This window comes from Bombus vosnesenskii, unplaced genomic scaffold, assembly GCF_011952255.1.
Source record: "Bombus vosnesenskii isolate JDL3184/JDL3185 unplaced genomic scaffold, Bvos_JDL3184-5_v1.1 scf7180000014621, whole genome shotgun sequence".
NCBI lineage: Eukaryota > Metazoa > Arthropoda > Insecta > Hymenoptera > Apidae > Bombus > Bombus vosnesenskii.
Window position 1 is genome coordinate 1398178 of NW_022883555.1, and position 11772 is coordinate 1409949.

Genomic DNA, 11772 nt, shown 5'->3' on the forward strand with positions numbered 1-11772 from the left:
ATTGAAATACAAAGCAATAAACATTGTTATCTTTAGGCTACAAATAGGAAACAGCAAGTATTGTAAATGTTACATTTAGAGTATAATGATTTATATGGAAGAAAAATATTAGAATTGAGGCTATTTTGATTACAATTTAAAAAAAAGTATTTGTTTATCTTATAAATTATTATATACATTGATTTAGAAATATCATAATCTATTACTTTACTGCATTACGCTAAGCAATGTTTCGGATATGCATAAGGTATTATTCATACTACTTTTGTCATTTATGCATCAAATTTAATTTTCTATTATATCATTTGAACTTGTACCTTTACTAAATGATAAGGAGCATAGTACATATTATTTCATTTCACTTGCAATAGTTCTTTCACAAAGTAACAATCCAATAGTATTGGCCATACACAGATAAAGTATTAATTATGTTGTACGGCGACTCTAGTCAAGTAAATATACCTCCATAATTGCCACCCTATACAAGGGGTAGGTATGTTATATTACTTAATTTTAACTTAACCTCAGTACCTATTACACAGCACTATAATTTAGATTTACACGATTTACCTCAAAAAATTTATTACAGTGAGTAGATATAACCAAGACATTATACTTTATTTTATATAAGATATATATGAAAAAGCAAACCCGGTAAAAGAAATTTGATATTTGTATCATTGCCGTTAATTATAGCACTTATTCTATATCGAGAAAACTTTATTAATTTATTTTTTCATAAATCCTTATCATTTTTTTACTGGAACATACACGATTAATGTATTGCTATAATTATGCTGTTTTTTAGGGTGCAGTTACTTTGTAAATATTTTTATCTACGATTGTATATATATTATCTGCAGAAAATATTAAAAGTATATATTTTAATATATTATGTATAATGAACTACATCAAATTATAATCTTATTGTTTAAAGTATTAAAACGATACACGAAATATTTAATGATATTGTTGACCCTTCTGATGCAGTATCTTGTTGTAACCAATGATTGAAATAAAATTAAAACAGTGTATCGATGTTGGTTGTGTTAAAATATATGTAAAAAATAATGCCTAACCCTAGAAAAACATTCAGTTACGAAGAACTGCGAAGGTACAGGTAAAACAAGTGAATAAATGCGTAAATGAGTAACTTTATTATCAAATTAATAACAATTGCTTCAGAATAGTAATGCTATTAATTTTACTTGGCAGTTATTGCCATTTTATTATATATTATTTTGTGTAAAAATTATGTTTACCTTTATATAATAAACTTACTAATTTTTTTGTTTGGCGTTTAGAAATATTTTCTAACTTAATTAATATTATTTGTACTTGATTTAATACATTATATAATTTAAATATATCTAATTTATTAAATTTATATAACCATAAGATATCATTTATTTGGAATAAAAAGATTTCTAAGTTATGAGTCACAGCTTTTGGAAGATACACGTTAAGTGGAATGCAATGGATATAAAAACACAAAATCCTTCTACTTCTATAGATCTCGTTAATTGTTTAACAGTTTTTATTTATACTCCCAGTCTTGAAAAATTCAGTATAAAAAGCATTTTGGCGATGTACATAATTCTCTAAAATATTTATCCAAATAACATTACATGTTATAATATATCGTGTTTAGGCATGTAAATAGTCTAGTTTTGTTCTTCAATATTTTTCAACTTAGTTCTTCCTATAATGTCGAAACTGACTAGCAACCCTAAGGTGCAAAAATTTTATACTCAAACTATAGTAAAATTAAGTACATTAATTCCTACTTTATCACATTTGCAATAGGCTTATACATGAAATCTTCATATTCCATCTGTACTTTTTTATAAACTCGACTAACAATATTTGTTAGAAGGTAAAATACGAGTAAGGTGTGTAACATACAATAGAGTATGTAACTTGCATAGATTACTAGGCACAAGGTGAAACGCTCCAAATGTTATTTCATACAAATTATTGTAAGCTTTTTCAATATTTGATCTTGGCAGTCTATATTGTTGAAATTCATAGAACCAAGGAATGTGGAAATATCTTCATGTTTACATAATCGTCAAGAACCTATAAATAAATAATTGACATAATAATATTCCTCATCAGAATTTATGTTCTCTTAGTCACATAAATAATTATTTACCTCTTTCAAAGCATCTTTTGTGAGTTTTGGATAAAGATATGTAAACCCAATACTCGATAATTTTCCTGCCTGTAAATACAAATGCTTATTATAAAGAAGTTCTTGATCTATGTATGGAGACAGAGGACTATTTTCCACTCCATCTTTATTGCAAGCTTCTGCCCAAGGTCCCATATGTTTGTCATTGACTTCTTCAACAACAGAACTCATATCTGTCTAAAATAAATAAACAAAATAAGGTTTTTAACCCACATCAGAATTAAAACTTGCATTATAGTTCAAAAAAATTATATCTAAATTTCTTAGTAGTAAGAGAAAAAAATAGAGTAACAAATTTTCTTCCATACTTTGGCTAGTGTAGAAAGTGCAGTACCCCAATAATCATGATTGATATTAAATAATTCTGAAACTATAGCACTGATTGATCCTTGAGTTGAATCACCTTCATCAACAACGTTATATGTTTGACCTACAGTTTCTGGCCTATTTACTACATGCCAAATAGCCCTGGCTACATCCCTCACATGAACTGTGTTCATGTGAAGATCTGGTCCCCAAAGTAATTTCATCATTTCTCCCAAATGTTTATAAACAGCTCCTACCACTAAACGTGGTGCTACATAGGGAAAATTAATTTACATATATAAAATATTTGAAAAAATTATTTGTTCATTTTCTATTAGGCAATAAATTATTATTACCTAATCCATTTCTATCACCACAGCCATATACTATGGCTGGTCTAAGGATTGTAAAGTTTAAATTTGGTATGATTTTTAAATCATTCTCTACTTGTAACTTATACTTTGCAACAAATGTCCATGGTTCTCCAGCATCTTCTTCTTTGAGAGAATTCTATGAAAATATTACAGATTACTAATCTTTGTAATAGATTGTTTAATACAAAAATATCAAAGTTCACATACTTTGTCAGAGGTACTAAAATTACCAGAAGATATTTCTACATAACGATCAACTTGTAATTTTGCAGCTTGTTGAGCACAATTCATACTCAACTTATAAATTCCTTCTTTATATACAGGATCAGTTTGACTGCTCTTTGTTTCTCCAGCACAATTGATTACAAAATTAATCGGATTGTCAGATAAAAATGCATTTTGACAAGATACTACAAATAAATATTCAAATGCTAATCATAAAGTACATGTTCAACAAAACTATTATTATCGTAATTGTTTCGTTGAAAATAGATAAGCGCCCTTATCAAACTTTAAATTACCAGTGTTGATTAAATTTGCGCTCTTAAATTCGAGCAAAGGATGCTCGAATAATTGCTGATGTTTAGTATTCAGCCAAGCAGTTTGCGGCGGCACTTTATCCACTACACGTATAAAGGACACAAGATCGTTATCCAGTAGATATTCCACGAGATTACGTCCTATGAAACCGCATCCTGTTTCAACGATAAAACTTCCTTTTAGTTGTTTTGTTTGTCACTTCCGCTATATGCTATCATATGAAGTAGAATATGCTCACCTCCTAAAATTATTACTCTTGGCTTTTTATTAGAACCAGACGTTGCCATAATTATTTGTCATTTAAATCCGTTATTCCTTTGTTAAGTTTCGTCCGCTTTTGTCAAAGTAAGAAGAACGTTATGCGTTATGACACTTCATAAAAAGACTTCAGTTAGCGATATGGTTATCAAATCACTGTGCGACCAGCCTTCACCTAACCTCAAAAATATGCCGCAAATAAATGTGTTACCACTACCACCGTTCTATACCGATGCCTTTCGTCAGAATCATCGATGCTGAATGTAGTTTTTGATTGCCTTAAGTTAGAGGAAGACAGAATCATGAGGTACCGTTCACTGACGATTCTCGGTTGCAGTTTAAAAGTGCCTTCTCCTAAATCGCGCATCAATCACTAACAAGCAAAATATAAAGAATACCTACCGAAAAACGAGATTATGAATGATCAATATGCTACTGGCCGAGTTTCAAAACTGATGCAAACGCGGTCGATAGAGATACTTCTCTACCTTATCGATATAGCGATGATGTATAAATTATAAGATTCATTTAATAATTTTTATAAATTTAAAAACATATTTTTCTTGTAAACTTATAACATAATGATGTATATATATGCATATTATAATTATTGTTTTCATATAACACAATATACACATTTTTTAAATGGACTTTGTGAGTTTTGTTTTTCCCTCTTAACTTAGATAACATATTGAATAGTTCATATCTTTATTTTGTACGTCTCCTACGTTTTATAAGAGATAATAAAATTCAAACTGCAAAAACACCAAGCGCACCAACTTTTTATCAGCGTGGTAGTTCTATTGTGATCCATTAGTTCATGATTAATCTGCGGTGCATCTGGCATGTAGCTTTGCAACTCCTTAATCTTAGTTGATTTTACCAATTTTTGCGAACGATATTGCATCCAAGGTGTATTCAAAACTAAAAAATTTGCTTGCTCATTTTTGAAGCTAAATGTAATAACTCGAAAGTGACTAAAATCGAAATGTTCTAGTGGTTAAAATATGACATAAATCCATGGTGTGTGCGTTCCGACATAAACGTGGGAGAGGAGAGGAAGAGAGATGTGTTGGTGGATGAATTACTACAATTTGCTTAATAGCTAATAGACTCAACTTCTTTATTTTTCTTTTTTTAATTTGTTACGGTTTCGACGTACTCATACGGGAAAGATGGTGCCGTAGAAAGTCATATTCGAGAAAGAGACATGCACGATGGTGTGGATTACGTAGAAATAACCCAGATGTGACGGCTAAGCGCGAATCCCGGACCTTGCGCACCAAAGTCCGGCGCTTTAGCCACGGTCGTGAACACCGTGCGTCTAGACTTTAAAAATTTCTGGTATGCTTTTTACGATCTGTTCACGATGTCCTTATATGCGACGATACTGCCATATCTCATCCTAGGATTGTTAGGTAATTGCTTGTTCCCATTATCTTTCGTTTGACAGTTGCATCCGCGAGTTAAAATACCAACTGACGTGATATTTTCCAGGGTTCATAATACTATTTCCTTTCACCGAATGCATTTCGAACTGTTACTAAATTTTATGCGCTTTTATGGACCGATATTATACATATGTTTTATGTTTATGATATGTTTTATGTAGTTTATTATCATATATGCATTTAATCGAATGACAAGTATCCAGTTCAAACTTTTCATTTCCTTTTGTTTTTTAGTACAACCTCTAACAGGAGATTTTGATCGAATGTAATAATATGAAATCAACTAGACATTTATTTCTTGTATATTCTTGAAACAAATAAAAGAGTAAAGCTGTATTTAGGTATAAGAAAATAACGTAAATTTTTTGCAATTATGAGTAATGTTCCTTTTTTTTTTATTAAATTTACATAACATTATTAACGTTTCTGCAACTGTCAATTTTTGACACCATTATACAAAGTATTAGTTTTCTTTTAATGTTAAAAATGTATGAAAAAATTTTTAATTTTTAGGATTTACATTAGGACATGATGTCAAGGGTTCATCAGTTTGTGAATTTTATAATGAAACAATGTGTGCAGAATCCCAGCAGGAATGCTCGGGAAGAGAAGAATGTGGGCCACATGATCCTGGCAAAAGAAATCACTGTTATGTGCTATGGAAAATTGACAATGTTACTAAGAAATCTATAATTAAATTAAAGGTAAACAGAAGACATATATGTATAGTTATATTTTTTACTAGTTTTTTTGCAATTGTTTGTTTTATCCTTAACTGAATTTTCAGGGATGTTTTTTGGATAGTAATGATTGCTATGATAGGCCACATTGTATTGAAAACAGTGCAGAAAGAAAAAAGGAATTATTTTTCTGTTGTTGTGATGGTAACATGTGCAATCAGAATTTCACATGGGATCCACATCCAACTTCTTCTTCTAAACCTATTCAACCATCTGTTTTTCATGGTGGATACATACTTTAAATAATATACCATATTAATTGAAATATTATATGATTATATATATATATATATATATATAATTATGTTTCAGAATCAGAACCTGTTCCAAACACAGAGCAACAAATAATAATACTTGTTTTATCAATATTGATACCTATGCTACTATTTGCTATTGTATTGCCATTATTATATTGGTGTTACCGACGTCGGAAGTCGGGATATTTCAACGAGGTTTGGAAGGCATATGTACAGATCTCTTAATTACTTAATGTTATAAATCTTTTGTTTGCGTACTAAATTACAAACTATCCTTATTGTATAAGTATTACATAAAATGATTTTTGTAGGTACCAACACTAGAACCTCTGCCACTGCCGCAACCGTCTCCTAATTTGGGATTACGGCCGATACAATTGCTTGAAATAAAAGCTCGTGGTCGTTTTGGAGCGGTATGGAAAGCACAATTGAAAAATGAGATTGTTGCTGTTAAAGTATTTCCAATACAAGATAAGCAATCATGGCAAACTGAACAAGAAATTTTCAAACTTGCCCACATGGATCATGAAGATATATTACGTTTCATAGGCGTTGAAAAAAGAGGTGATAATTTACAAGCTGAATTTTGGTTAATCACTGCATACCATGAAAAAGGTTCACTATGTGATTATTTAAAGGCAAATGTTGTTACATGGCCTGAGATGTGTAGAATAGCAGAATCTATGGCAAGGTAATGTTTTAGTATGAGTTTAAGCAATATTTCAAATAATCTTCTTTTGTAATGAAAATTTTAATTTATTAGGGGTTTGATGCACTTGCATGAAGAAATTCCAGCCAATAAAGCAGATGGATACAAACCTGCTGTGGCTCATAGAGATTTTAAGTCAAAAAATGTTTTGCTTAAAGCTGATATGAGTGCTTGTATAGCAGATTTTGGTTTAGCATTGATATTTCATCCTGGGAAACCTTGTGGAGATACTCATGGACAGGTATATATATCTCATATGCATACATTTATTATAACATGTAAAGTTCAACATATTTGTTGTCATTTGAAGGTTGGAACAAGAAGGTATATGGCTCCAGAAGTTTTGGAGGGAGCAATTAATTTTACAAGAGATTCATTTTTACGAATCGATATGTATGCTTGTGGTCTGGTGCTCTGGGAGTTAGCTTCACGATGCACTGTACAAGATGTAAATTCTTATTTACATATATATTGATTCATTAATTATTGTATTATTGATTACTAAGTTGTGTTATGTCTATTTGTTTCAGGGACCAATTGGGGAATATAGATTACCATTTGAGGATGAAGTAGGTCTTCATCCCACTTTGGAAGATATGCAAGAAAGTGTTGTGCATAAAAAAGAAAGGCCAATCATTTTAGAAACATGGCGTAAACATCCTGTAAGTAAATTTTAGTACATAATGTTGTAAGCAGCTGATTTTTACTAAATTTTTCATTCCTTTTTAAGGGACTGCAATCAATTTGTGATACAATGGAAGAGTGCTGGGATCATGATGCCGAAGCACGTCTTTCAGCTTCTTGTGTAATGGAAAGGGTTGCCACATTGAGTAGGACGCTTGTTTTAAATTCGTCAACGTTGATACGAGTTGATAATACCAACGAGACTATTAACACTAAGGAATCTAGTATGTAGTTAATCTACATGTATTATAGTTTTAGTTAAATTGCACAACCATTTTCTGTATCATAATTTTATGCATACATCAATGAGGAATGTTAAAATATTGCATGCTATTTTGTAATGATTATTTTTTATCTTTTTATTGGTTTTTTTCTTTTGTTTTAAATTAAAATAAGTTTTAACCCATTTGCATCCAAGCGCGGATTAATCCGCGCGCTGCGACTGTCTTCTATCACCAAGATAGACCACTGCTTTTTTTTATTTTCACTTTAATCTAAATAGTTTTATTTTAAATAAATAATTTTTACTTTTTTCCTCTGTTATAAAGAATGTAAGATGCGATGTTTGCGAAGTAACATTGTCTACCAATCGTTTTGAACAATCGTTTGGTAAACTCCATGAAGAATTCTGATATCATTTACTGCACCTACGACTGACCGCGCGCGGTGATAGGAACCAGTCCTCTTAAGTATGCCATGATGCAAATGGGTTAATGTTTTAAAGTAACGTAAATCATCGCGAATAAAATTGTTTTCGTTAATTAGATACTACAGTATCAAGTAGAAACATTTTTACGAAGATAACTTTTTTTTAAATAATCGTTATTTATTAAATGTAATTATTGTCTCAATGTAGTACTCATCTCTGGATTACTTGTATATAAATCATTCGCGTATATATATATATATATATATATATATATATCACTAAATATATCACTAAAATTTTATAATTAATATAGTTTATTAAATATTAGTAACTATTTTATATAAAAATTTGGAATCAATTGAATCAATTCTTCATTCGTATTGTATACGTAAAACTAGGAATCTACGATGAGAAACAAAAACTTCATTGCTAAATTTACATTTCACTTATAAATCTCATTTAAGTAAAAATTACAATGCAATTAGAAATACTTCTTTATATGTACAGTATTAATGATAAACATAAATGTTGAGATTTTTATCCTTTAGTTTTTGCCGAAATGAGTTCGAAGTTATTGTATCAAATGATAAAATACATACTATTAATATCTTTTTGTTTGTTTATGCAGTTGTATTCCTCATTGATATTAGCAATCGCGCAGTAATAGGTCAGAGATAACAAAATGAATTAAACACTAGCCAAGATGATATTCAATGCATAATTTTTATCTGTAAAGTCTTATCATATGTGAATTGTTACAAAGATAACTCAACAATTTTATACAAAGTACCTGGTAGAAACAGTCAACTTAACTGATTGGAAGCCATGAGGAATTTATTAGAACTTCTGCACGAGGTAGATGACTATTTTAATTATTTTGCATTTTAAAGAGTATAATATTTAAGGTGACTAATTTATTTCGCAAAATAAGATTTTTTCCATGATCTCTTTTAATTTTAAATAATATATAATATAATGTAAGAAGTGAAGAAAAATTTATTAAAAGCACATTGCGTAAATACATAATGATATGTATTTTATTTATTAAATTTAATAATTTTTTTATTAATTCGAAATATATAAAATGTACATTATAAAACTATATTAAACAATCAAAATTAATACTGCATACTGCTCATGGATTAAATTTTATTAAGCCTAGTAAAAGTCTTCCTTATGTATTTTACTTTTAAGTATAATGATTTCATTATAGCAGCACACAGTTTTCTTGAGGAAAGTGATTTCTAATTATTATATACATGATCTAGCTTTGAAATAAATCTTGCATCCAGTGTGTTCACAGTGGTTATGTAAGAGAAGTCTTGAATACATAATTTTATATATATGTATGTATTATTTATATGTTGAAATTATTAAATGAAACGGAGCATTTTGTATGAACCAATTTTCTACGATATGTACAATTTTTTTATGGCATATATTGTCTAACTAAAAAATATTTTCACTAGATTCAGTTTTCACACACAGATACACACAATGTTGTTTTTCATATTATAAGTTTTATATTATAATTTCTTCCAATTTTATTGAAGACTGTATAACGAGACTGGATAATCTTTAAAATGGTCGTGAAAATATTTAATTTATTTGTTCACTAATAATTCCGTAATAGTGGTCTAAGAGCAACAATATAGAATTGTTTTTAAGAAAACGATGGTTATTCAAGATGCACGTTTCGGACGATACTGTTTTATTTAAATAGTGATTTGAATGTATCAATTCTAAATAAATGATTTCTTTTACTTGCTCTGATTTATTTTAGTTAAAAAAGTTAGTTAAAGAAAGCAAAGTTCCATTACAAATCAAATTTATGTTATAAAAGTCTTTTATTTTGTGAATAGTCAAATTCTTGAACTTAATGAAAGTTGATATGATCAAGATTGGATAATTGCATTACACAAGCTGTGATAATCAGTATAAAATTTAAGTATTGTAACAATAAATGAGGCCTAACTGAATTTTAGATATGTTCTATAATTCACAATTATAATTTCTCAGAGCAAGTAGAGAATCGGTAGGTTGTTTTATCTCTGATGTTGGACTTTAGCAGTGCCAAAAGGGTAATATATGCACACACTATAGCTTCATCTTTGTATATTAATTTGTAGCTAAGTAAGATACTGAAATCGGTAACATGTACCTATTAATCTTTAACATGCAATGTTATAAATGAGAAATTAACCTGTAATTGATTATATACTATTTTATTAAATTTTATTTTATTTTTTTATTACTTTCTAAAAAAAAGCAAGAACTTTATGTATAATATTCATCTTTACAATGCAATATAATTATAGTAATGTTGATTTATCAAATGAATCATAGTTTATTTAGTGGTTAGTACACAATTATTTATCACACAATCTCATACATGGAAATCAATTATGGGTTAATTACAACACTATCTAGAATTTAACAAATTTTTGGACTTTTACATATCGAAAAGCAGATGACTGCATTTATGAAGAAATTTTTTATTTCATATATGCTGTATATGCTGCGAATTTTATTTGTAAAAATTATGTAATAGGAATGTTATAATCTCATCATTGCTAATTGTTATGTAATTACATAATTCAACAATATCTTCGTGTAAAAAGTTAGGAAACAGTGCATTTGACAGAGAAATCGGTCTATTCTCATAAGACTGAATTATGAATAAAACAGTTATCTACAATAAAGAGAAAAAGAAGAATGTTTGCAATTTTATGCTGTTCAGCATATATTGATTTTAAGATAGTGCAATGGTGAGGTAATATTTTGAAACACATTGTATATAAATAGATACACAAGTCATAGACATGCATACAACGTATCACGTTACATTGCTTATCTTTTATTGAATCATATCCCATGAATATATAAAGAATTTAGGTTTTAATATTGACAGTACCGCAATGGCATTCCAGTCACATATAATATATTGTATATTAATGTAAATCAATATTATAATTTCTGACTTCTAAGGCTATAATAATTCTTATTGATGTCGCCAATATAAATTAAGAGATTTATTCTTAATATTTTGTTATTTAAATTACTTTTTTGCTATTTGGTTACATCATATTTTTGAATTTTGTTATCTAATCCCATATAAAAGTACTGAAAAATGTCATGAAACATAACTGAAAAAATATACTCCAGAAAGGAAATTTTTATTTAGAAGATATTAATTTTACCATTTAGTTATATACTCACACATTAGTCCAATGCAAAGTTTCTTTGTTTCGTGAGATATAAAATATCTGATAAAATCATATTTGTAAATATGATGAACGTTTTTTGTAATATTTAGTATTAAAGTATCAAAATACTTCCGATACCATAATTTGTTTCATATCATACATGATATATGTACATGTGTAATTTAATCATATTGTCTACTTTTGGCATTGTTGTTACTACTGATATACAATTTTGAGTAATTCATTGTGTAATACATTTTTAGTAAACTTTGTTTGATTATATATCTTTTGTTTGAATTGCATTGTATTATAAATAGCCTAATCAGACGTATTTTATATCTGCATTCAGTCTAAGATAGGAGATCTGTAAATAGGATTTAGTGAAATGTAATTTTTAGAAATAA

The 11772-nt window shown here is 28.7% G+C and overlaps 2 protein-coding genes across 3 annotated transcripts; one reads left to right on the forward strand and one right to left on the reverse strand.

Annotated features, from left to right (window-relative positions):
* Window positions 1–1499: 1499 nt before the first annotated feature.
* On the reverse strand, window positions 1500–4063 carry LOC117240392. Its single transcript, XM_033506423.1, has 7 exons — window positions 3653–4063; window positions 3396–3569; window positions 3082–3284; window positions 2857–3010; window positions 2503–2771; window positions 2156–2371; window positions 1500–2079 (listed from the first exon to the last, which is right to left on the reverse strand). The coding sequence occupies exons 1-7, from the start codon at window positions 3699–3701 to the stop codon at window positions 2026–2028; spliced, it is 1119 nt and encodes a 372-aa protein (XP_033362314.1). The 5' UTR covers window positions 3702–4063; the 3' UTR covers window positions 1500–2025.
* Window positions 4064–4481: 418 nt separating this feature from the next.
* On the forward strand, window positions 4482–7890 carry LOC117240391 (activin receptor type-2B). Of its 2 annotated transcripts, none has more exons than XM_033506421.1 (9): window positions 4482–5090; window positions 5637–5827; window positions 5911–6088; window positions 6176–6330; window positions 6432–6811; window positions 6884–7070; window positions 7140–7277; window positions 7360–7491; window positions 7560–7890. In XM_033506421.1, the coding sequence occupies exons 1-9, from the start codon at window positions 5042–5044 to the stop codon at window positions 7743–7745; spliced, it is 1596 nt and encodes a 531-aa protein (XP_033362312.1). In that variant the 5' UTR covers window positions 4482–5041; the 3' UTR covers window positions 7746–7890. The 2 variants fall into 2 exon arrangements, with proteins under 2 accessions (XP_033362312.1, XP_033362313.1); XM_033506422.1 differs by having other exon boundaries at window positions 6176–6315.
* Window positions 7891–11772: the final 3882 nt, after the last annotated feature.